Here is a 24,754-nt window from a genome sequence, read left to right on the forward strand (position 1 = left end):
GACCTTTATTTTTTATGGTGTTTATTTATTTTAAAGCTTCCCTCAGCAACACCTGGGTTTTCCAGCAAGTGAGGTCCTGAGAGAGTTGCACTCACCTTTAGGTCCTTCACCCATCCGACCGAGCCTCAGATAATCGAGGAGCTTGAGGTACATGCACATGCTCTGGGCCCTTTGCACAAAACAGCCACTCAATAAATATGGGCCCATTTGACTTTCTGAGCACTTAAGTCCTATGGGTGGAGTTCCTAGGACCGAGGACAGCCTTGCTCCCAGGGCAGCAGGACCGCAGAGCAGATGCAGAGACAGGACTGGAGCGTGGCTCCGGGGGTGGCTGGGCTCACCTGCTGGGCTTGCCTTCCAGCTGACAGCATGAGTAGTGACACGGAAATGGAAGTGTTCGGCATAGCCGCTCCTTTCCTCCGGAAGTCGGAAAAGGAGAGGATCGAGGCTCAGAACCAGCCCTTTGATGCCAAAACCTACTGCTTTGTGGTCGACGCAAAGGAAGAATACGCCAAGGGGAAAATTAAGAGTACCCAGGACGGGAAGGTCACGGTGGAAACTGAAGATAACCGGGTAAGCCTCGTCCTCACCGACCGGCCCTCTGTCTGCTCCTAGCGCTGCCCAGTCCCTGCCTCCGCCCCTCCCCAGCCACTTCCCGATGTGGCTCTGGCACTGCACTGCCTCTCACAGGGTCTCTGTTTAGCTTTCCCCGGTGTCCTTGGAGAAAGCACCGTGAATTCTGGCATCAGGTTGCAGGGTAGGAGAGGAATCTGATTGTGTCTGGTCAGAGCAATGAGTGTTCAGGTGCTTCTGTCATGTCGTGTTGCTCCAGGTCAGAGGGGACTGGCTCTGTGCTTCCCGAGGGTGTGGAGCTGGAGGTTGAACAGTAGGAAGACCTCTTCTAGAACACTCTCTTTTGGTAGCCTAGGTTTTCCCCGAATGCTTCTAGCAGTAGCCAGCTTTCTGAGGAAGTAAGGAGAGTGAGTACGGGACCCTCGTTCGTTAAATATTCAATGTGAAATGGCAGCCATCTCATATCGTGAAGGCCACAAGCAGTGTAGCCTGCAGTGGGCCATTGTGGGAGAGCTAGGAGGAATTCTGGACTTTGCTACTTTCTGGAATCTAGACCAGAAGAATCTGGAATGTCCCAAGAAAAATTAAAAAAAAAAAAAAAAGAAGAAGAGAGGAAAAGGAAATGGGAAAGAGAAAAGTGTCTAGCTTTCCCAGGTGTCTGCACCCAGGTTGGGTGTGAAGGAAAAAGGCCAGGAAAACTGACCTTCAGTGCCATCAAGTATTGGCCCTGCCAGGGCATGGCTCTCTGTATATTTCAAATAACAGGGCTAAGAATGGGCTTACAAACCAGCAGGGAAGACAGAAGCTAAACGTAATGGATGACAGTCTAAGACCATCTAGACTACGCCCAAGGAGGGCTGGCTGCACAGGTGGTTTAAGTGAATCTCTGCTTGAAGGCAGGGAAAGGCAGGTTTCCCACCCGCCTTGTCCAAAGATGGGACCAGGGCAATGATTCATCTTCAAAGGAAGTCTCAGAGAGGAAGGAGTTGAGGGCCGAGCAGGGGAGAGGAAGCCAAGCTCACACCTTCTGTGCTTGAGGAATCCTGAGGGCATTGGGGCTTTTCCTCTCAAGGGAAGTACAAGCACACTTGTCAGTTCCTGGAGCCCTGCTCTGCCTCATGGCCCCCTTACCTGGTGTGTAACCCTCTGACCCCAGAAAGGCGGGGCGGGGTGAGGTGGGGCTTGGTTCTCATTCATAAGCATGTGCGGGAGGGTGGTGAAGAGGCACGAGAGCTCTGAGTGTGGGTAACTCTGGGTGCCAGCCTGCTAATCCAGTGCCACCTCCCACCTTCTCTTCTGTCCCTGCCTCAGGGACACCCATGGACATGCCATTCTCTGAGTAGATAAGAACAAGCTCATCAGCTGGGGGAGCAGAGTTGTGGTCCAGTTCTTGTTCCTGAGCTAGAAGGTTCCTCTGGTTTCCGTCCTGTACCATCTCCCGCATCCACCCACAGAGATCCTCTTTCCTTTTTTCTGTCACCTTTCCCTCACCTCAGGCCCATTGGAGAAGGAAAACACAAAAGCCCTGCATGACAGAAACAAATCACATTGTATCACCACCATCGCAAGCTGCCTGCAACCTTGCTGTTAAATGGGCATTTTCTCTAATGCGTTGCCCCTTCTAATCTCGGTTCACAAGCCTCTTGCTGGGGGACAGATGTCTACAGAGGGCAAACCGCACAGAGAATGGTGGGTAAGCACTGAACCTCTTCCCTTTCAGACCGTGGTGGTCAAACCAGAGGATGTGTATGCGATGAACCCACCCAAGTTCGACCGGATCGAGGACATGGCGATGCTGACGCACCTGAACGAGCCCGCCGTGCTGTATAACCTCAAGGACCGCTACACCTCCTGGATGATCTACGTGGGTGCTGACACTGGCGGTGGTTTCTTGGAGCATTGGATGGGGCTGGGGCCGAGATGCCTGTGTGGGTGATCGGATGTTGAAAGATCAGTGCTTGACTAAGCTGTTGAGCAAAAGAGGGGAAATGGGGGAAAAGAAGAAAGGGGGAAGAGAAAGCTAGAAGATGAGAAAGCAAGGGATAAATAGGGTAGGAAGAAGACAGGCTGAAAGAAGGAGGGCGGGGAGGAGGAAGAGTGAGCACAGAAGGTAGGAAAGCCCGCTCTGGGTCTCAGCCTTGTCACCTACCAGCTGTGGGAAGGCCGGCTACACTTTTCTCTGAGCCTTCCTTGCCTCACCTATGAATAGAAATTACATCTTCCCCCCTTTACTAGTTTATTGTGAAGAAAAGTAAGAAAAAAAATAATAAAGGCAAAAGGTTTTATATTTACATGCACACACATACATATGTATTTGTTACCCTCCCCCAGACCTACTCGGGCCTCTTCTGTGTCACCGTCAACCCCTACAAGTGGCTGCCGGTGTACAACCCCGAGGTGGTGGATGGCTACCGAGGCAAAAAGCGCCAGGAGGCCCCGCCCCACATCTTCTCCATCTCTGACAACGCGTATCAGTTCATGCTGACTGGTAGGTTTGCAAGGAGGACGCCTGGAGTGGTGGGGCAGGCACTGGACAGGGCCCAGGAGAGCTGCCCTGTGGCCCCGGATCTGCCCCATCTGGCCTGTGACCTCCACACAAAGGAGAGGAAGGAAAAGGTGCTTAAAGAGGCAATAAGAGGCCAGATCTCTCAGGGCCTTGAGGCCTTGATGAGGAGTTTGCACTAATGTCCGTATTGGTTAAACCATATGAAACTGACATTTTTGTAGGCCAAAACCAATATTGAAAATTTCATATGGTTCAAGCTAATATGATCAGGAACCACTGACTGGTGGCAAGCCACTGGCTGGTTTTAAATAGGGCTTAACCTCTCTGAGCCTCATTCTCAAGCTCCCACCTAGGACTAAACAGTATTGGAGGGAAGAAGAATTGTGCACTGAACTCTGACTGCTTGAGAAATGGGGTAGAACTGGGAAGCTCTTTTTATATTGCCATCAACGCTGTTTTATTTTTTTCCTCTTGCAGATCGTGAAAACCAGTCCATTCTGATCACGTAAGTATCCAAGGGGTAGAGCAGTTTCATAGCTGTGGCTCCTGGTCCCCAGTGCAGGAGGCAAAGGTGCCACTTGCTGTATTCTGTTTGTTAGAAAGTATTTAGAAAAAAATCTATACTGAAAAAATAGATTTAGGGATGGGCAAGAAGGTATGTGGAAGGCCTCAGAAGCTGGCGTTACCCATCCTTGGGTCAGCTCAGCGGTGGAGTCTTCCCTCAGGTCTCTGCCTGTCTGCATGGTCTCTCACTTTTGTTTTGGTAGGTGTGTATCTGATGTGGCTCAGAGTATGTCCAGGCCTCTGTGTGACATCCTGGGGAGCCTCTGTATACTCACAGAATGTGTTTCTTTCTCTCTCTCTCGTGATCGTTCCAAATAGCGGAGAATCCGGGGCAGGGAAGACTGTGAACACCAAGAGGGTCATCCAGTACTTTGCAACAATTGCAGCTACTGGAGACCTCGCCAAGAAGAAGGACTCCAAAATGAAGGTATGGAGAGGAGGAAGGCTCGCTTTGCTCTGACTTCTAACCTTTGTCTTAACTTCCAAAGGAAGGGGCAAAGGGAAAGGAGAGCAGGCCAGGATTTGAAATCTTGAAGGACAGCCAGTTATCTTCAACAACCCAGTGTGTGGTTGATCGTACAGGACCAGATCCTGTCATTTTTCTGGAAAATAAGGCTCTATGGCTTAACTAAGAAAGGTTAATTTGGGAGCAGCTCAGAGAGCTTCTTCTTTTATGGCAGAATCACACACACCAATTTGAGAGAACTGCAGCATGTACCAGGGTGCCAAAAAAATGTGTACAAGTGGACACTTTAGTCAATGTTGCTCAAGCAGTAGTTCATCATAATCAGAAGTGTCTGGACACTGATGGTAACCACTTAGAGCACCTCTTGTAATTGCAGAAGTCAAACGTGACTTGTATTCATCTTTTGTTATTCATATATATTGAGTATTACAATTTTAATCCAGTTTTCCTTTCTCAAAATATGTATACATTTTTTTGGTACCCTCTGTACTTGCCTTACTAAATGAAAATATTACAACAGTTTGAAGTGAATACAGACACCCTAACTACTGGAGAATCAAGGAATTGAATGAGGCATTAAAAGAATTTTTTGTTTTTATTAGTTTCAGGTATACAAAACAATGTCATAGTTAGACATTTCTCCCTGACAAAGTGATAACCCCCTCCCCCAATCTATTGCCCCTCTGGCATCGTATACAGCTGTTACAATTCCATTGACTATCTCCCCATGCGGTACTCCATATTATATATATATATATATATATATATATATATATATATATATATATAAAATGATAGTTGATATACAATATTATTCAGCTTCAGGTGTACAGTGCAGGGGTCAAGCATCTACACTGTCCATGAAGTGGTCTCCCTAATAAGACATGTGCCCATCTGACACCCTACAAAATCTTTACAACATTATCGATTATATTCCCCAAACTGTCTTTCATTGCCCTGTGGCAATAATGTAGTTACCACTGTATGCTGTCTAATCCCTTCCCCTCCTCCCTCATCCTCACCCCCCTCATTAAAGGAATTTTAAGGCAAGGCACTCAACTATAGCTAAAGAAAACAAAATGGCCAAAGTGTTTTGAGCGTGACGCGCTGGTGATTTGGTTGATTCTCCACCTGGAAAGGGAGGGAGGGAGGGACTGGCTGGGCCATCGACAGCCAAGCAGCAAGGGCAGGCAGGACTGCAGAGCTTGGAGCGTTGCTTACCCTCATGCCGTGGCTTCTTTCTCCCTTGATTTCACACATCAGGGGACTCTGGAAGATCAGATCATCAGCGCCAACCCGTTGCTGGAGGCCTTCGGGAACGCCAAGACCGTGAGGAATGACAACTCCTCCCGCTTTGTGAGTCTGAGTTCAGGACCGCTGGGATTTTCTCTGGCGCCTCCTGTCCTCACGGAGGTCACAGTGCAGTGGGAATAGAAAATGCAAGAAGGAAGCAAATCAACAAGAAACTTTCCGATAATAAATCGGGCGTGTGATAGAGTAAATGGGGCCAGGGTCTCCTGTAGACAAGGTTGGCAGGGAAGGCCTCTCACTGGACTGGCCTGTGAACCCCAAGATCTGCAGGATGAAGAAGGACAAAGGGCAAAGCAAGTGTACAGTCTCTGAAGTGGGGGAGGGCCTGGTCTAGTCACCGGATCTAAAGAGGGTTGGAGTGGCTGCAGCAAGTGGGCAAGGAGGCGTGCCCTGAAGTGAGGGAAGAGGCAGAAAGAGACTCGGTCACATAGGAGCAGGTAGGAGCATGAGAAGCAGTTTAGATTTTATTCACAAAGTAATGAATGATTCTATAAGCCGGGAAGTGATAGGTTTGATTTGCATCTTGAAAACAATCATTCCCTTACTTTGTTTGATTGGATGGGGTAGTGCAGGTTGGAAACATTGTGGGAAAAGGGGGATGGAAAAAAGGGAGGCACATCAAACTGGACAAAGAAGAAGGGAGAGAGAGGAGGACATGCGTAATTTCAAACTATAGGAAAATAAAGCTCCTGTTCACATGACCCAGGAGACTAGTAGAAACATCTGGAGCCATGGTAGACGCTGGTCTCTCCCCAACAGGGCAAGTTCATCCGAATCCATTTCGGTACCACTGGGAAGTTGGCCTCTGCAGATATTGAAACTTGTAAGTAGATTATTGGGATCAGATGATGTCTCAGGGTGGTGGGAAGCGGTTTGGAAAACAGTCCTGTATTTGTGTTCATAGATCTGCTGGAGAAATCAAGAGTGACCTTCCAGCTGAAGGCTGAGAGAAGTTACCACATCTTCTACCAGATACTTTCAAACAAGAAGCCTGAGCTCATAGGTGAGGAAGTCCCCAGTGGGGTTGGTCTTTTAGGCATTTCAGCTCTAATATCACTGGACCACGGAGAGCTGCTCCTACCTATGTGTAGGGGCCTTGACAGCCAACAGGGAGTTTGCTGTAGAAATGGAATGTGGCTGAATGCACAGTGACATACCAATTAAAAACAAAAACAAACAGACAAACAAAAGAATCCAATTGACAGCAACAAGATTCGACTGCTACTGAATTCAGCACTGGTTTATAAAAAACAAAACAAACAAAAAAAACCCTTTGAACAACTAAGCATTTAATTGTCCTTTAGCGCCCCCTTGTGTTCTGATACGGAAACCAACCTTTCACCAAACGCTGTGAGGCCAATGCAAAATCAGATGAATAATCCATCCTGCGGATAGTCACCCTGTCCTTCCTTTGTTCTGCACTTAACGGAGGCCTCCTGTCCATGGTCTTCTTTGCCCTTTGGCTGTGTTTGCTCAGTCTTCTTGTCCGAAGCCTGGAAATAGGCTGCAGCTTTTCAACAGGCTTTGGGAAAACTATGGTGTTATACCCAACAACCTATGTTTCCCTCAGTGTGGGCTCTTGTCCCGACCCACACTCATACAGTTCCCCTATTACCTTTTCTGGTCTACGGCCATACCACCCTGAACGCGCCCGATCTCGTCTGGTCTCGGACGCTAAGCAGGGTCGGGCCTGGTTAGTACTTGGATGGGAAACCTTTTCTGAACCTGCATCAATGTGCACCTTTTGCTTGCAAAGCAAGAGAATTTAAATACTGTATTCTCTCTAGGGCTCCTTAACCTACATCACATAGGTGGGCTACACAGTCTTTCCTGGACTTGTTCATTCACAGCCTGAGTATCTGTTTAACAGGGAGTTCTAAGTCTAAATTCCACATGGGCTCCAACAGTGAAAGTCTCAGCCCAGAACACAGGAGTTCAAATCCACTGGGTGGATGCTTTCTTTGCATCTCTGTGACCTCTTTTATTCGTCATTTCAGAGCTGCTGCTTATTACAACCAACCCCTACGACTACCCCTTCATCAGCCAGGGTGAAATCCTGGTGGCCAGCATTGATGATGCTGAAGAGCTCTTGGCTACAGATGTAAGTAGAACTGAAACATGAGGGGTGCTCCTCCTCGGTCATTGGGGTCAACTGAGTGACGTGCTGTCCTCTCAATGCCAGAGTGCCATTGACATCTTGGGCTTCACCCCAGAAGAGAAATCTGGACTCTACAAGCTGACGGGAGCTGTGATGCATTATGGGAACATGAAGTTCAAGCAGAAGCAGCGAGAGGAGCAGGCAGAGCCAGACGGCACCGAAGGTAGAAAATCACCGCAATGGGGTATAAGCCAAAGTTGAGGGGTTGTTCAACTGAGGTTGTTTGTTGCCTCTTTTGAAAGTGATTAATCCTTCTTCCACCCGGAGACGTGAACCTCTCTGGGGCTCAGATGCCTGTAGGCACTGCTACCACCCGTGTTTGCTGAATCACTAGAATGGTTCTATTTCAGCTGCAAAGAGAAGTGACCAGGGCTTTCTGGAACCCAATCCTGCCTTCTCACAAAATATAGCATATTCTCTGAGTGACTTAACTTCCATTGGCTGCATGTAAGCAGTTTAGAGATATGGAATGTAAAACACACTGAGATAAACTGAGCTAAGCCTTGCAACATCTGGGTGATTTTCAAAGTGGTTCTACTTTGCCAAGCATTAGGGCTTTCCCCTTGTGATCGTCTCTCTTTTCTTACCAGTGGCTGACAAGACAGCCTATCTAATGGGCCTGAACTCTTCAGACCTCCTGAAAGCGTTGTGCTTCCCCAGAGTGAAAGTTGGGAATGAGTATGTCACCAAAGGTCAAACTGTGGACCAGGTAAGCATCTGCTTCAAGGCTAAGAAGCAATGCAGGTACACAGTGGCCACTGCTTTCAGACCCATCAGCTGATCTTTCCCAACAGGTGCACCATGCTGTGAATGCCCTTTCCAAATCAGTTTATGAAAAGTTGTTCCTGTGGATGGTCACCCGTATCAACCAGCAACTGGATACGAAGCTTCCAAGGCAACACTTCATTGGCGTTTTGGACATTGCAGGCTTTGAGATCTTTGAGGTTTGTGGTGCTTATATTCATGCTTTCATGTGGCTTTGTATGGGGGGGACTGGTTTTCATGACCCTATAGGGGGAAGATGTCAAGGGGGCCAACATATCAAAGCATCACCCCTTGTGGGAAAACTAGATGGAGGGTGGATCAGGTAGAAGAGATGTGGGAGGGTCTGTATTATTTTAAGAGAGAAAGAGACTTGTGTCAAGCGCAATTTTAAAGATATTGTCCAATGAATAAAAAAAATAAATCAAATGCAATTATTGACTTAGGGAGAGCCAGGCATATAGAGAATTTGATAATAAGCCAATCATACAATATTTTGTGTAAATATCCTATTGGTTCTGGGTTAGAAGCATATCATCATTCATCAAATTGTGTATTTGGGGTCTACCCGGTATACGACATGTGGGTGAACAAAAGATGAGCTTGTAGTCTATAGAGGAAGATAAGAAGTATTGTATATTATTCAGTGCATAGGAGAGGCCCAGACAAAGGAAACTCAGGAGAGGGGGTAACACCTTCTTGTTGGAAGTTCAGAGAAGACTCCAAGGAGGAGATATGATCTGAGCTGGGCCTTGAAGAATATGAGCATGTCTGAAAACATAAATGAGCTGCCTAGAGCCTGAGCAATGAGGAGGAAGGTTGGTGCGCCTTTGATTTTGACGAAAAGTCTAACTTTTCGTGCGACCATTATATTTTGGTGTTAGTATAACAGCCTGGAGCAGCTGTGCATCAACTTCACCAACGAGAAACTGCAACAGTTTTTCAACCACCACATGTTCGTGCTGGAGCAGGAGGAGTACAAGAAGGAAGGCATCGAGTGGACGTTCATCGATTTTGGGATGGACCTGGCTGCCTGCATCGAGCTCATCGAGAAGGTATCCTATTCTATCCATCCAATCTCCTCTCCACATATACTCTGTCGCTCATCACTGCAGCTCACATTTTCCCCACCTGCATTTTGCCTTGCCTCATCTAGCCAATGGGCATCTTCTCCATCCTGGAAGAGGAGTGCATGTTCCCCAAGGCCACAGACACCTCCTTCAAGAACAAGCTGTACGACCAGCACCTGGGCAAGTCCAGCAACTTCCAGAAGCCCAAGGTGGTCAAAGGCAAGGCTGAGGCCCACTTCTCGCTGGTGCATTATGCGGGCACCGTGGACTATAGCGTCTCGGGCTGGCTGGAGAAGAACAAGGACCCCCTGAACGAGACGGTCGTCGGGCTGTACCAGAAGTCTTCCAACAGGCTCCTGGCGCACCTCTACGCCACTTTTGCCACCACAGATGGTAACAGACTCCGTGGAATACCTCGTAGTCACGCTTTCTCCCTCCATTCAGTCCACAGGACCAAAACATCCGTATAGATCTGCTAACAGCACGCACTATCTGTCTTTTATTTCTTTCAGCTGACAGCGGAAAGAAGAAAGTTGCCAAGAAGAAGGGTTCTTCCTTCCAAACTGTCTCTGCCCTTTTCAGGGTAAGAAAAACACAAGTTTATTTGCTTGTAGTTGGTTTAAGTCACCTCCCAATGAGCAATGGAGGGATTCTAAACTTGGTTTATTCAAGAAGAATAATGTGGTCTTAATCTGGTTACTGTCACTTAGTGAAGTTGAGTGATGGTGTGATGATACACAAAGGGGGTCTAACAAATGTAGGACTAGGCTGTCGTTATCACTTTGTAGTGCCACTAGCTGAGTTGGCTGGCCTGGGAGGTGTGTCCTCAGCACAAGCTCTCTGACTTGCCTGAAGGACATAGGCAATAGCATCTCATTCTCCCAGTGGGGCTGGATACATTCTTGAGTTGATTTCAGAGGACATTTTGTGCTTGGTTAGTCTCTGGCTCACTGTGCAGCAAAAGACTACTATATAAGTTATTTGCCTACTCCTCCAGCTGTAGGACTATGAAAAGACTTAAATAATTCCATCATTCTTTAGAATTCATAGGTTTAAAACATATGTCTTATTTTTCATTACAACATATCTCTGTGTTTATAAAAAGCTTACAGTAGGCTAGCAAACTTAGTCTTTTTCTTTTAGGAAAACCTGAACAAGCTGATGTCAAATTTAAGAACGACTCACCCTCACTTTGTGCGCTGTATAATTCCCAACGAAACCAAAACCCCAGGTAAGACACCTGTTGGCTCTCTAGATGGTGGTCAGTTTTTAAGAAATTCTGTGTAAAGCTGATGTTTCTTGCTTCTGTTCTCAGGGGCTATGGAACATAGCCTTGTCCTTCATCAGCTACGCTGTAATGGTGTCCTGGAAGGAATCCGTATCTGCAGGAAAGGGTTCCCAAACCGGATTCTCTACGGGGATTTTAAACAAAGGTGTGTCATAAAAATGTTCTATGTGATTCTTGACGAGATGTGCAAATACTAGAATTTGAGACAGAGAAATACTGATGAAAAGACTCATTTCAACAGGATTATGGACTTCCATGTAAAATGACGTGGCCAAGGTATACATACTTCTTTCTTCCATGTTTTCTCAGAAGCTTATCTGATACATACATGGCAGAAAAATGCCTGGCTTGAGACTTAAGAGATCTAGATTCTAGGCCATTATCTAGCAGTGTGATTATGGGCAAGTTTCTGTCACTCTCTGGACCTGAGCTTTCTTGCTTATAGGAAAAGCAACCTGAATTGGATGGTCTCCCAGGTTTGTGTTTTTGCTAATAGTCTCTGATTGTTTCTGTGTCCACAATGGCAGATACCGAGTGTTGAATGCCAGTGCAATCCCTGAGGGACAATTCATTGACAGCAAGAAAGCTTGTGAAAAGCTGTTGGCATCCATTGATATTGACCACACTCAGTACAAATTTGGACACACCAAGGTAATGCGTCAGTGCTGACAGCTGCTGGCCTTTAGACCCTTTTAGACTTCTCCAGAAACCTGACTCACATCATCCTTCTTCCCTCTAAGGTGTTTTTCAAGGCTGGCTTGTTGGGGACCTTGGAAGAGATGCGCGATGACCGCCTGGCCAAACTGATCACCCGAACACAAGCTGTGTGCAGAGGGTTTCTCATGCGTGTGGAATTCCAGAAGATGGTGCAGAGAAGGTTGAGCAGGGTCTTTGTCCAAACATGAGCAGTTTGGGAGAAGTGGGAGTCTCTCAGAAATAACTGATATTGTGTTTTTAGGGAGTCCATCTTCTGCATCCAGTACAACATCCGCTCATTCATGAATGTGAAGCACTGGCCCTGGATGAAACTCTTCTTCAAGATCAAGCCCCTGCTGAAGAGCGCAGAGACCGAGAAGGAGATGGCCACCATGAAGGAAGAGTTTCAGAAAACCAAAGATGAACTTGCCAAGTCAGAGGCAAAACGGAAGGAGTTGGAGGAAAAATTGGTGACTCTAGTGCAAGAGAAGAATGACCTGCAACTCCAAGTACAAGCTGTATGTGTTTAGAAATCTTTTTCCCCCCACTTTCCTTCTAGATTTGATTATTTAGGAAAATAGAGTTTTGGTGGGATTTCTGCTTTTTAGTTGGGGTGTTTCATAAAGAACCTCATATATGACAAATACTGGAATGTCATAACGTTTATCTCATTAAAGGAAAACATGAAATCACGATTCTTTTTTTAAAGGAAAGTGAAAACTTATTGGATGCCGAGGAAAGATGTGATCAACTGATCAAAGCGAAATTCCAGCTTGAGGCTAAAATCAAGGAGGTGACTGAGAGAGCTGAAGATGAGGAAGAGATCAATGCTGAGCTGACGGCCAAGAAGAGGAAACTGGAGGATGAATGTTCAGAGCTCAAGAAAGACATCGATGACCTTGAGCTGACATTAGCCAAGGTTGAAAAGGAAAAGCATGCCACAGAGAACAAGGTACTCTCTTTCAGTGTCTTTCCAGCTTGATGTAGTCATTGTAAACCGTACTGTATCTCCTCTTATCATTGCTTATGGCTTCTTCTTAGGTTAAAAACCTTACTGAGGAACTCGCTGGGTTGGATGAAACAATTGCAAAGCTAACCAAGGAGAAGAAGGCCCTCCAAGAGGCCCACCAGCAGACCCTGGATGACCTGCAAGCTGAAGAGGACAAAGTCAATTCTTTGAGTAAAATCAAGGGCAAACTGGAACAGCAGGTCGATGATGTAAGTAAATACTGCTAACTGGCAGTCCTAGAACTTCAGGGTTTGAAGAGCCCCCAAGAAACCTCTGGTGCAAAGCATTTGTTCTCAAGAGGAAATGGTGCTTTTTGCAGCTGGAAAGTTCCCTAGAACAAGAGAAGAAGCTCCGTGTAGACCTGGAAAGGAACAAAAGGAAGCTTGAGGGAGACTTGAAGCTTGCCCACGAGTCTATCTTAGATCTGGAGAATGATAAACAACAGCTGGATGAAAGGCTCAAGAAGTACGCACTAAAACCACTGATTTCGATTTGCATATTACTGAGTACTTTGCCTTCACACATCCTACATTTCCCTTCACAGGAAGGATTTTGAATATTGTCAACTGCAAAGCAAAGTGGAAGATGAGCAGACTCTGGGTCTCCAGTTTCAGAAGAAAATCAAAGAGCTGCAGGTAGGAGGAGTTTGGGATTTTTCTTTTACGTGTGGGTCCCTCACAGTGGGCTGGGTGCTGTGTGCTGTAAACCACTTAGAGCAAGGGAACAGCAGCATGGGTCTGCCTGCCTCAGTGGTTTCCTTTCTGCTAGGCTGACACAGCAGTGATGGGTAATTTTTCCATAATTTTAAATAAAATACATAATTGAAGTATTTTGAGCCAACGTTTAGTTGAACGGACAATATCCTGGGTTGGTCACTGCAGGGGAATGACCATGATGGAGCAGGGAAAGCTCATATGAAAGGAAATGAGCAACATTCATATTTCTCTTGGAGAAGTTCCAGAATTGGTTTGTCTAATGGGAATGGACACTAGCCTGTTCTTGACATGCAGAGATAGTCACTCCGGGGTTGATTGGCTGCCCTCTACAGGCTCGAATTGAGGAGCTGGAAGAAGAGATTGAGGCGGAGAGAGCCACTCGAGCAAAGGCAGAGAAACAGCGCAGCGACTATGCCCGGGAACTGGAGGAGCTGAGCGAGAGGCTGGAGGAGGCCGGAGGCGTCACCTCCACCCAGATAGAACTGAACAAGAAGAGGGAGGCTGAGTTCCTGAAACTGCGCAGGGACCTGGAGGAGGCCACCCTGCAGCACGAAGCCACCGTGGCCGCCCTGAGGAAGAAGCACGCGGACAGCGTCGCTGAGCTCGGGGAGCAGATAGACAACCTGCAGAGGGTCAAGCAGAAGCTGGAGAAGGAGAAGAGCGAGTTCAAGTTGGAGATCGACGATCTCTCCAGCAACGTGGAGAGTGTGTCAAAATCGAAGGTACTTGGGTTGGATGGGGCCCAACGCTTTCTATTAAAGAGACCTCGTTAGTCATTCAGATCTTCACGCTGACTTAATTTTCTCCTCCTTTGCAATCCTTTAGGCAAATCTGGAAAAAATATGCCGAACTCTGGAGGATCAGTTAAGTGAGGCCAGGGGCAAGAATGAGGAAATTCAGAGGAGCATGAGTGAGCTGACGACGCAGAAGTCTCGTCTGCAGACTGAGGCTGGTGAGCGATGGGAAATGGGAAGGGGCAACCAACCTCACGGACACCTAAAAGGGGCAACGGGTCAAAACTAAAGGGCGGTATTTGTTGGGGGGAAAAGCAGTTGGAATAACCTACCGTACAGCCAGTCAAATTATCCTGAAGGAGGAAAACATTGAGAGTTCAGCAAAAACAAAAGAGAGAGAAGTAGACCAGAAAAAGAAGGGACTCAAAATATCACTTGGTTCACACACTTTCAAAATTAATATGACCTGGCATCAACAAGAGTCTACATGGCAGAAATGGGATTGGAAATCAAGCCCCATGGCCTTTCTACTTCTTGCTGCACCTCAATCCAGGTTGTCCGCAGTTAAGTGAAATGAAGTGTTTTCAGATTGTCTGCAATCAAGACAATAAAGAACATGGCTAAGTTGTGTAGGCTCTTGGTGTGTAATAAAAATACTGGGGAACATTATTTGCGGCTTTCACCTAGAAAATGTGGCTCCACCTAGTACTGGGCCTGCAGCCAATCATCACAGGTGACTCAATCCTTTGATAGCAGACACAACCAAGACAATGAAGAAAAGCAGGTAGCTGCCACTTCTAAAATACTTTTGGGATTACAAAGAGTCCGTAAGCCTCTCAACCCCTCCTTTTTTCTCTTACTTTCATATAAGCATATGAACCTGAACTTAACATATTCACCCAAGAGTTTACCTTCAAATTATTAGAGATATTGAGTCCTTGAGAAAACAGTATTTCCCTTAATGACAAATTGACAAACAGCTGGAAATACCAGCCCCTGAAAGGTCTGATGGGAGTTTTTAGCTGTTTCTGATAATGTTTAAATTGACAGTTGTTCTCAATGGGCTTTCCTGACAAAAGTCACTCCGTATTTCTAATAGTTTACAATACTTATCAGGTTGTGCTTTCAGTTCCCTTTTTATGGACTCATCCCTTCACCCCGAAGAAAGGACCACACCTTATAATTTACTCTCTCCCAAGATCGTAGCACAGTGTTTTACACACAGTAAAAACTTGGTGAATGAATGAATGGGTGGATTAATAAAATGAAAACATTTCCTTCTGGACACAGGTGAGCTGAGTCGTCAACTGGAAGAAAAGGAAAGCATAGTATCCCAACTTTCCAGGAGCAAGCAAGCGTTTACCCAGCAAATAGAAGAGCTCAAGAGGCAGTTAGAGGAAGAGAGCAAGGTACATCCCCTGAAGAAGTGCTTCCTTGCTCTAATTTTCAAGTACCACCTGCAGGAAAAACAGGGCAACTTTATTCAGTAGGTGATGATAGCAAGCACATACATGGATAGTATCATGCACATGGCATTATCACATTAATCCCGTGGGGACTCTCGTCTTTCTTGACTTTTTCAGGCCAAGAACGCCCTGGCCCACGCCCTGCAGTCCGCCCGCCACGACTGTGACCTGCTGCGGGAACAGTATGAGGAGGAGCAGGAAGCCAAAGCTGAGATGCAGAGGGCGCTGTCCAAGGCCAACAGCGAGGTTGCCCAGTGGAGGACCAAATACGAGACAGACGCCATCCAGCGCACAGAGGAGCTGGAGGAGGCCAAGTGCATAACTCTATTTAACTTCAGAAGAACTTGAACCCTTAAATGATTATATGATAGAGGGCATTGACTTTAGAACTGCTTGGGAATGAATTTTTTTTGTTACTAGATTTTTCTGCACCTTATCTATCTTTTAATGCAGTGCTGTGCCACTGGAGGGACCTGGCCTAGCACATTTCCTTAAGACAAACAACTTCAATCTTGATTAGAGACATGGAAGGTTGTTGATCACTGATTTTTAGCAGCTAGGAAATTCTCCTGAGCTTATGAAAGCAAATGGGTGCTTGAATCACAAAGGATTGAAACTTAAATAGCATCTGCTTCTCTTTCATATTCTCCAAGGAAAAGACTTGCTCAGCGCCTTCAAGATTCCGAGGAACAGGTTGAGGCAGTGAATGCGAAATGTGCTTCCTTGGAGAAGACAAAGCAGAGGCTGCAAGGAGAGGTTGAGGATCTGATGGTTGATGTGGAAAGAGCCAACTCACTGTCCGCTGCTCTGGACAAGAAGCAGAGGAACTTTGACAAGGTGTGGGGTCAACTCCGTGCTAGCTAAACACCGCCATGTGTGGAGTGCCTTGTAGTCATGGAAGGGAGAGCCTGGGTCCCAGTCCTGACCTTGCCCCACTAGCAGTGTGACCTTGGGCAAGTCCCTGAACTTCACTGAGCTGTAGTTTCCCAAAACGAAATGAGGATGGGATGGGGTAGAAGTTCCTTTCAAACACCGTCAGTGGAGACAAATGCATTGCCACAATGTTATTCAGCCTCAAACATTTTTCTTCCCCCATACTGCTGGTCTGTCTGGGCAACTGGCATGTGGGAATCTAACTTGGGTCCCATTGAGAAGCTTTTTGGAAGCCCCTGTCAGTATGGCAGATAGGTTGATTTGAACCAAAGTTTTAATGAAATATTTAAAAATGCAGGGCCATTTTCATATTAAGAAAAGGGCAATTATGCCCAGCTAGTTCCTTCTCAAAGGATCCATTTGCTTTTTGGAGAAATAATTGTTACTGATCAATTATTGTTCTTGAGTAAATTTGTAGAATGAAATCTTGGTTTGTCCAATAATCAAGAACAAGGAACTAGGCAAGAGAAACTGCCGAGCACAGATCCAAGTCTAAGAGGATTTACCTTAATGGTTATATTTAATTAGAAGCTTGGAGGAGAAGAGCTAATAAATGGAGATGTCTTCCATCCCGGTGTTCTAGGTGCTAGCTGAATGGAAAACAAAGTGTGAGGAGAGCCAGGCAGAGCTGGAGGCATCTCTGAAGGAATCCCGTTCCTTGAGCACTGAACTCTTCAAACTGAAAAATGCCTATGAAGAAGCCTTAGATCAACTTGAAACTGTGAAACGAGAAAATAAGAACTTAGAGCGTAAGCAGTTCAACACCATCTGAAATCTCCTTCACACTATTGCTAGAATGTATGCTGGAGTGGGCGTGACTTCAGGCTCAATCCTTACACATACGTCTGTTAATGCGTGCACAGAAAGTGTTCATCATCTAAAGGGTTATTTTTGAGTCTCTCTCTAGGCAATATCTTATCTCTAGGAAACAGCATCCTTAGAATTATAATAAACTAGTTAAAAAGAATCTAGCTGATGCTTACCATGCCTGGAAACCTGTGCAGAGGTGTTCAAATGTAATCAAAAATTATTTCTTTGCAGAGGAGATAGCAGATCTCACAGAACAAATTGCTGAAAGTGGTAAAACCATCCATGAACTGGAGAAATCAAGAAAGCAGATTGAGCTGGAAAAGGCTGATATCCAGCTGGCTCTTGAGGAAGCAGAGGTGAGCAGAATGCTAGGGGGGCGAGGCAGAGGCAGGAACAGACACATCATGGCGGAGCTCCCCCCAGGAGGCTAGCTGGCCCCACTCTGTGTCTTAATTTTTGCCCCTGTAAAATCACAGCCCTAAAACCTGCTCCTTTCCTATGAAATAACATAACTATGAGGTTCAACGAGATATTACTGTGACTTGTCTTGAACTTATTGGAGAAAAGCATTACACTAAAATAGGTCTAAAAACAAGATTTTACAAAATCTTAGATGGATTTAAACTATCCATAAAGTGCCTTACACACCTAAGAAATAGATCATTTAAATGTTATTATTGTTAAAACAAAAGCAATGAGTCAGATTTTATTTCTGCACTGAAGATAAATTAGGGATTTCTTTTTTTAAGATCGTTTTGAATTGTAGAGTTAGAGTTACGAATATTCCACTGAAACCCTAAAGGGCAGTATATAGCTGTTTCTGATAATGTTTAAATTGACAGTTGTTCTCAATGGGCTTTCCTGACAAAAGTCACTCCGTATTTCTAATAGTTTACAATACTTATCAGGTTGTGCTTTCAGTTTCCTTTTATGGACTCATCCCTTCACCCCAAAGAAAGGACCACACCTTATAATTTACTCTCTCTCAAGATCTTAGCACAGTGTTTTACACACAGTAAAAACTTGGTGAATGAATGAATGGGTGAATTAATAAAATGAAAACATTTCCTTCTGGACACAGGTGAGCTGAGTCGTCAACTGGAAGAAAAGGAAAGCATAGTATCCCAACTTTCCAGGAGCAAGCAAGCGTTTACCCAGCAAATAGAAGAGCTCAAGAGGCAGTTAGAGGAAGAGAGCAAGGTACATCCCCTGAAGAAGTGCTTCCTTGCTCTAATTTTCAAGTACCACCTGCAGGAAAAACAGGGCAACTTTATTCAGTAGGTGATGATAGCAAGCACATACATGGATAGTATCATGCACATGGCATTATCACATTAATCCCGTGGGGACTCTCATCTTTCTTGACTTTTTCAGGCGAAGAACGCCCTGGCCCACGCACTGCAGTCGGCCCGGCATGACTGTGACCTGCTGCGGGAGCAGTATGAGGAGGAGACAGAGGCCAAGGCCGAGCTGCAGCGGGTCCTGTCCAAGGCCAACTCAGAGGTGGCCCAGTGGAGGACCAAGTACGAGACGGACGCCATCCAGCGGACGGAGGAGCTGGAGGAGGCCAAGTGCGTAGCTCTATTTAACTTCAGAAGAACTTGAACCTTTAAATGATTATATGATAGAGGGCATTGACTTTAGAACTGCTTGGGAATGAATTTTTTTTTGTTACTAGATGTTTCCTCATCTCATCTATCTTTTAATGCAGTGCTGTGCCACTGGAGGGACCTGGCCTAGCACATTTCCTTCAGACAAACAACTTCAATCTTGATTAGAGACATGGAAGGTTGTTGATCACTGATTTTTAGCAGCTAGGAAATTCTCCTGAGCTTATGAAAGCAAATGGGTGCTTGAATCACAAAGGATTGAAACTTAAATAGCATCTGCTTCTCTTTCATATTCTCCAAGGAAAAGACTTGCTCAGCGCCTTCAAGATTCCGAGGAACAGGTTGAGGCAGTGAATGCGAAATGTGCTTCCTTGGAGAAGACAAAGCAGAGGCTGCAAGGAGAGGTTGAGGATCTGATGGTTGATGTGGAAAGAGCCAACTCACTGTCCGCCGCTCTGGACAAGAAGCAGAGGAACTTTGACAAGGTGTGGGGTCAACTCCGTGCTAGCTAAACACTGCCATGTGTGGAGTGCCTTGTAGTCATGGAAGGGAGAGCCTGGGTCCCAGTCCTGACCTTGCACCACTAGCAGTGTGACCTTGGGCAAGTCCCTGAACTTCACTGAGCTGTAGTTTCCCAAAACGAAATGAGGATGGGATGGGGGTAGAAGTTCCTTTCAAACACTGTCAGTGGAGACAAACGCATTGCCACAATGTTATTCAGCCTCAAACATTTTTCTTCCCCCATACTGCTGGTCTCTCTGGGCAACTGGCATGTGGGAATCTAACTTGGGTCCCATTGAGAAGCTTTTTGGAAGCCCCTGTCAGTATGGCAGATAGGTTGATTTGAACCAAAGTTTTAATGAAATATTTAAAAATGCAGGGCCATTTTCATATTAAGAAAAGGGCAATTATGCCCAGCTAGTTCCTTCTCAAAGGAATCCATTTGCTTTTTGGAGAAATAATTGTTACTGATCAATTATTGATCTTGAGTAAATTTGTAGAATGAAATCTTGGTTTGTCCAATAATCAAGAACAAGGAACTAGGCAAGAGAAACTGCCGAGCACAGATCCAAGTCTAAGAGGATTTACCTTAATGGTTATATTTAATTAGAAGCTTGGAGGAGAAGAGCTAATAAATGGAGATGTCTTCCATCCCGGTGTTCTAGGTGCTAGCTGAATGGAAAACAAAGTGTGAGGAGAGCCAGGCAGAGCTGGAGGCATCTCTGAAGGAATCCCGTTCCTTGAGCACTGAACTCTTCAAACTGAAAAATGCCTATGAAGAAGCCTTAGATCAACTTGAAACTGTGAAACGAGAAAATAAGAACTTAGAGCGTAAGCAGTTCAACACCATCTGAAATCTCCTTCACACTATTGCTAGAGTGTATGCTGGAGTGGGCGTGACTTCAGGCTCAATCCTTACACAGACGTCTGTTAATGCATGCACAGAAAGTGTTCATCATCTAAAGGGTTATTTTTGAGTTTCTCTCTAGGCAATATCTTATCTCTAGGAAACAGCATCCTTAGAATTATAATAAACTAGTTAAAAAGAATCTAGCTGATGCTTACCATGCCTGGAAACCTGTGCAGAGGTGTTCAAATGTAATCAAAAATTATTTATTTGCAGAGGAGATAGCAGATCTCACAGAACAAATTGCTGAAAGTGGTAAAACCATCCATGAACTGGAGAAATCAAGAAAGCAGATTGAGCTGGAAAAGGCTGATATCCAGCTGGCTCTTGAGGAAGCAGAGGTGAGCAGAATGCTGGGGGGGGGGGGGGAGGCAGAGGCAGGAACAGACACATTTATGGCGGAGCTCCCCCCAGGAGGCTAGCTGGCCCCACTCTGTGTCTTAATTTTTGCCCCTGTAAAATCACAGCCCTAAAACCTGCTCCTTTCCTATGAAATAACATAACTATGAGGTTCAACGAGATATTACTGTGACTTGTCTTGAACTTATTGGAGAAAAGCATTACACTAAAATAGGTCTAAAAACAAGATTTTACAAAATCTTAGATGGATTTAAACTATCCATAAAGTGCCTTACACACCTAAGAAATAGATCATTTAAATGTTATTATTGTTAAAACAAAAGCAATGAGTCAGATTTTATTTCTGCACTGAAGATAAATTAGGGATTTCTTTTTTTAAGATCGTTTTGAATTGTAGAGTTAGAGTTACGAATATTCCACTGAAACCCTAAAGGGCAGTATAGCAGGCTCTATACCATTACTGACACTATTTACTATTTTATTTGTCCTCTAAAGGCCGCCCTTGAGCATGAAGAGGCCAAGATCCTCCGAATCCAGCTGGAATTGACACAAGTGAAGTCAGAAATCGACAGAAAGATGGCTGAGAAAGATGAAGAGATCGAGCAGCTGAAGAGGAACTACCAGAGAACGGTGGAAACAATGCAGAGTGCCCTGGACGCAGAGGTGCGGAGCAGGAATGAAGCCATCAGGATCAAGAAGAAGATGGAGGGGGATCTGAATGAAATTGAGATCCAGCTGAGCCACGCCAACCGCCAGGCTGCAGAGACCCTCAGACACCTCAGGAGTGTCCAGGGACAGCTGAAGGTCTGAGAGCTCCCGGGTGGGCAACCTCTCCTGTCCACAAAGACTCAACTAGGCGTATGCCCCTAATGCCTCAACTTCAACTAGACTTTTCCTTTTTCCACTGGCTAGGATACCCAGCTCCACCTGGATGACGCCCTCCGGGGCCAGGAGGACCTGAAGGAGCAGCTGGCCATGGTGGAGCGCAGAGCCACCCTGCTGCAAGCCGAGGTGGAGGAGCTGCGGGCATCTCTGGAGCAGACAGAGAGGAGCAGGAAACTGGCCGAACAGGAGCTCCTGGATTCCAACGAGAGAGTGCAGCTGCTGCACACCCAGGTGAGGGAAGGGGGCAGCAGAGGAGAGAGCTTTCCACCTCAGATCTGCCTGGGTAACATCTGTTCCTCTGGCCCTAGAACACTAGCCTCATCCACACTAAGAAGAAGCTGGAGACAGACCTCATGCAGCTCCAGAGCGAGGTGGAAGATGCCAGCAGGGATGCAAGGAATGCCGAAGAGAAAGCAAAGAAGGCCATCACGGATGTAAGGCTCTTCCTTTTTGCTCCCATTAGGCTGCCCAGGCTGTGTTTCATTAAAGACCCCTGCCCTCTCCCAACCCTGCAACTGCTCCCATTAGACAGGATAGGGCCTCCCTGGGGACACACATGGTGTACATTCTGCTCCAAAACCACTGCCCACCTCCCTCAAACTCAGCATGTCCTCTCTTGCACATTTAAAAGGTAGGTATAAGAAATAAGGGAGCATAGAAAAAAAAAAAAGACCGGAAGGGATTGTATTTTGTCTCTTATGCTCATGAGGAGGTATACTTTCTTTCCTTCAACATATGACTTATTCCAAATATAAAAATGAGACTTCAGATGTCAATATGCCACCAAATTTCACCTCACAAGAAGCCAGCGTGGTTTCCACCACCACCTAATTTTTGTGGGTCTCAGAGGCCTTCTCCCTGCAGCCACAGCGCCATCTGCTGCCTGAAGGAGAACATTATGTTGCAACTGTTTTGCTCTCTTGCGGGTACACGCATACCCTAATTCTCTAGAGGCCTTCTCTTAATCTCACTATCTCCAAACCTGTGATGCTAGGTATCAGATCAGTCTTTTCTAAGTCTCTGGGTCCTTTGCAAAAATATATTGGTGATCCTAGTGATAATGAAAGAAAGAATTTCCTTGAGGTGGGCGAAGGTCCCAAGGAGGCCAGGTTAAGAAAAGGAAGAAATCATTTCCCATCCAGTCCTTGAAGGTTTCGTTTCTTAGGTTCTTTGATATACCTGGTGTAGCCCTTCTCATATTCCCTTGTGGCAGAACGGGTTCCATCATCTTACCTACTGTCCTTTTCCTTCAGCCTGGCTCTGGTCCTCTGAGTACCCAAGTTTTGCTGGTTCCAAGGCACTTGATCTTCGCCTGCATCTCAGTGGGCATGATTTGCTTTTCAGGCGGCCATGATGGCTGAGGAGCTGAAGAAGGAGCAGGACACCAGCGCCCACCTGGAGCGGATGAAGAAGAACCTGGAGCAGACGGTGAAGGACCTGCAGCACCGTCTGGACGAGGCTGAGCAGCTGGCCCTGAAGGGCGGGAAGAAGCAGATCCAGAAACTGGAGACACGGGTACTTGCAGGAAGAATCCCAGCATATGCAGAGTTTTCTGACTTCCCCCGTTGGGGCTACAGCCCCACACTAATTTCCCCACCATGTCTCCCAGATCCGAGAGCTGGAGTTTGAGCTGGAAGGGGAGCAAAAGAAGAACACTGAGTCTGTAAAGGGCCTGAGGAAGTATGAGCGGCGTGTCAAGGAGTTAACTTACCAGGTAAGTGAAAAAACCGGAGAGGCATTTTTTTCTTTTCCCCCCCGTAAAGGGCAACCACCACCCTGGGTTCTCTCTCCAGAATAAAAAAAAGACACACTTCAGCCCTAGAAAAATGACCGGACCTCATTCAACTCTGCCCCCTCTTCTAGTTACATTCCCATGCTCTCATTTTTAGAGTGAAGAGGACAGGAAGAATGTGCTGAGATTACAGGATCTGGTGGATAAACTTCAAGTAAAAGTCAAGTCCTATAAGAGGCAGGCAGAGGAGGCTGTAAGTACACATGTTTGTGATTTTAGACCAGCAGCCTGGTCGGTTTCTCGCACTGAGCTCTGAGAGAGGTGCACGTTGATCTTACCTGCCCGGGCTCTTTTGTTTTAGGACGAACAAGCCAACGCTCATCTCACCAAATTCCGAAAAGCTCAGCATGAGCTCGAGGAGGCTGAGGAACGCGCTGATATTGCAGAATCTCAAGTCAATAAGCTTCGTGCTAAGACCCGAGACTTCACCTCTAGCAGGGTAGGTGGTTCCTACTGGCACCAAATGGAGAGCAGCAGACGTGCGCTAGATGACCTGGAAGAACCCACTGTGATGTCGACATTTTTGAGCTGGAAGGAACCTTAGAGAACCCCCAACTTTAGAACTGGTCAATCTTGGACTCAGGAAGGGAAAGGATTTGCTGAAGGTCGGTTAGCTGAGAAGAGCCCCTCTAGAACCCAGGTCTTATGTTGCAATAAGACTTAAACACCATCCTGAAAAGGAATGAACGTTTTCCCACCGAGATCTTTCAAGTGCCCTCTGCTGGCATTGTCTTCAGTTACTATTATTATACAAGATACCTGTAGGTAGGAAGTCCCAGTGTATGGGGCTAGTTCTCTCCGAGGGCTAGTTTCTCTCGCTATGGGCTGAGTTCCTCCATGTATGCAATCGTGTATTCTCCGGAGGTCCAAAAGCTATCCTGTGTCCTACTGAAATACATAAGCAAGCACCTCTCTGACGCCAACCAGGAGAGGGAGCAGGAGGAAATGTGTCTCTGCCATGTGACATAACTGAAAACCCTATGTTCTTTGCAGATGGTGGTCCATGAGAGTGAAGAGTGAGTGATCTTCTTCTGGAACAGGACAGAGAATATGCAAAATGTATATTTTCATGGTTCCTGACCATTTTACTTAATTTCCATATGACTGCTTTTCACATGCAATAAACTTTGCTTTGTTTTCAGTTTGGGGCTGGTTCGTTGTATTTGTTTTCTTATTCCCTGTGGGGAAATGATTCATTGGTGATTTTTAATGCCTAATGTTGAAATCTCGGTAAGCAGGTGGCTTGATAAATTCACTTGGTGTGTGTTCTGTGGGGATAGGGAGAGGTTGCTTTTGGTTAAAACTTGAGATTAGATCAGAAAGAAAAAATACTAGGTTAACCACAGCTTTGGGGAGGGAGGGGGAGGAGGGGGAGTTTGTCATCTCTCAATATGATGAGGGAAACGCAAAGGTTTGGTTTGGAAAACCCCACCTCAAGATGGATAGGTTTATAAGGTAAGGGACAGTTCCCACCCTCACCCCCCACCGCACCCCCCCCCACAGACACATATTCTATCAGGGATCCTCTGGAAAGTTCATTGGGCAGTGCTCTAGGCAAGCACTGTGCTAACTCTTAGGAATACACAGAGGAATAAAATAGCATCTGCTCTCTCCAGGAGTTCAGTGTAAATCTACCA

General features: G+C 46.0%; 1 protein-coding gene across 1 annotated transcript; it reads left to right on the forward strand.

The window, feature by feature from the left end:
• The first annotated feature begins 369 nt into the window (after nt 1-369).
• Nucleotides 370-24,258, forward strand: LOC109460127 (myosin-3). The gene is made up of 39 exons (XM_074319656.1): nt 370-573; nt 2,294-2,437; nt 2,905-3,061; nt 3,557-3,584; nt 3,962-4,070; nt 5,373-5,465; nt 6,180-6,243; nt 6,325-6,423; nt 7,418-7,521; nt 7,603-7,741; nt 8,169-8,287; nt 8,373-8,522; nt 9,225-9,395; nt 9,497-9,803; nt 9,923-9,993; nt 10,554-10,641; nt 10,726-10,843; nt 11,226-11,349; nt 11,439-11,575; nt 11,657-11,912; nt 12,104-12,346; nt 12,436-12,612; nt 12,723-12,868; nt 12,948-13,038; nt 13,452-13,841; nt 13,945-14,071; nt 15,144-15,262; nt 15,437-15,633; nt 15,973-16,156; nt 16,836-17,001; nt 17,294-17,418; nt 20,936-21,244; nt 21,353-21,556; nt 21,634-21,759; nt 22,670-22,840; nt 22,935-23,039; nt 23,215-23,310; nt 23,419-23,556; nt 24,111-24,258. The coding sequence occupies exons 1-39, from the start codon at nt 370-372 to the stop codon at nt 24,135-24,137; spliced, it is 5,823 nt and encodes a 1,940-aa protein (XP_074175757.1). The 3' UTR covers nt 24,138-24,258.
• Nucleotides 24,259-24,754: the final 496 nt, after the last annotated feature.

This window comes from Rhinolophus sinicus, linkage group LG15 (genome assembly GCF_036562045.2).
Source record: "Rhinolophus sinicus isolate RSC01 linkage group LG15, ASM3656204v1, whole genome shotgun sequence".
NCBI lineage: Eukaryota > Metazoa > Chordata > Mammalia > Chiroptera > Rhinolophidae > Rhinolophus > Rhinolophus sinicus.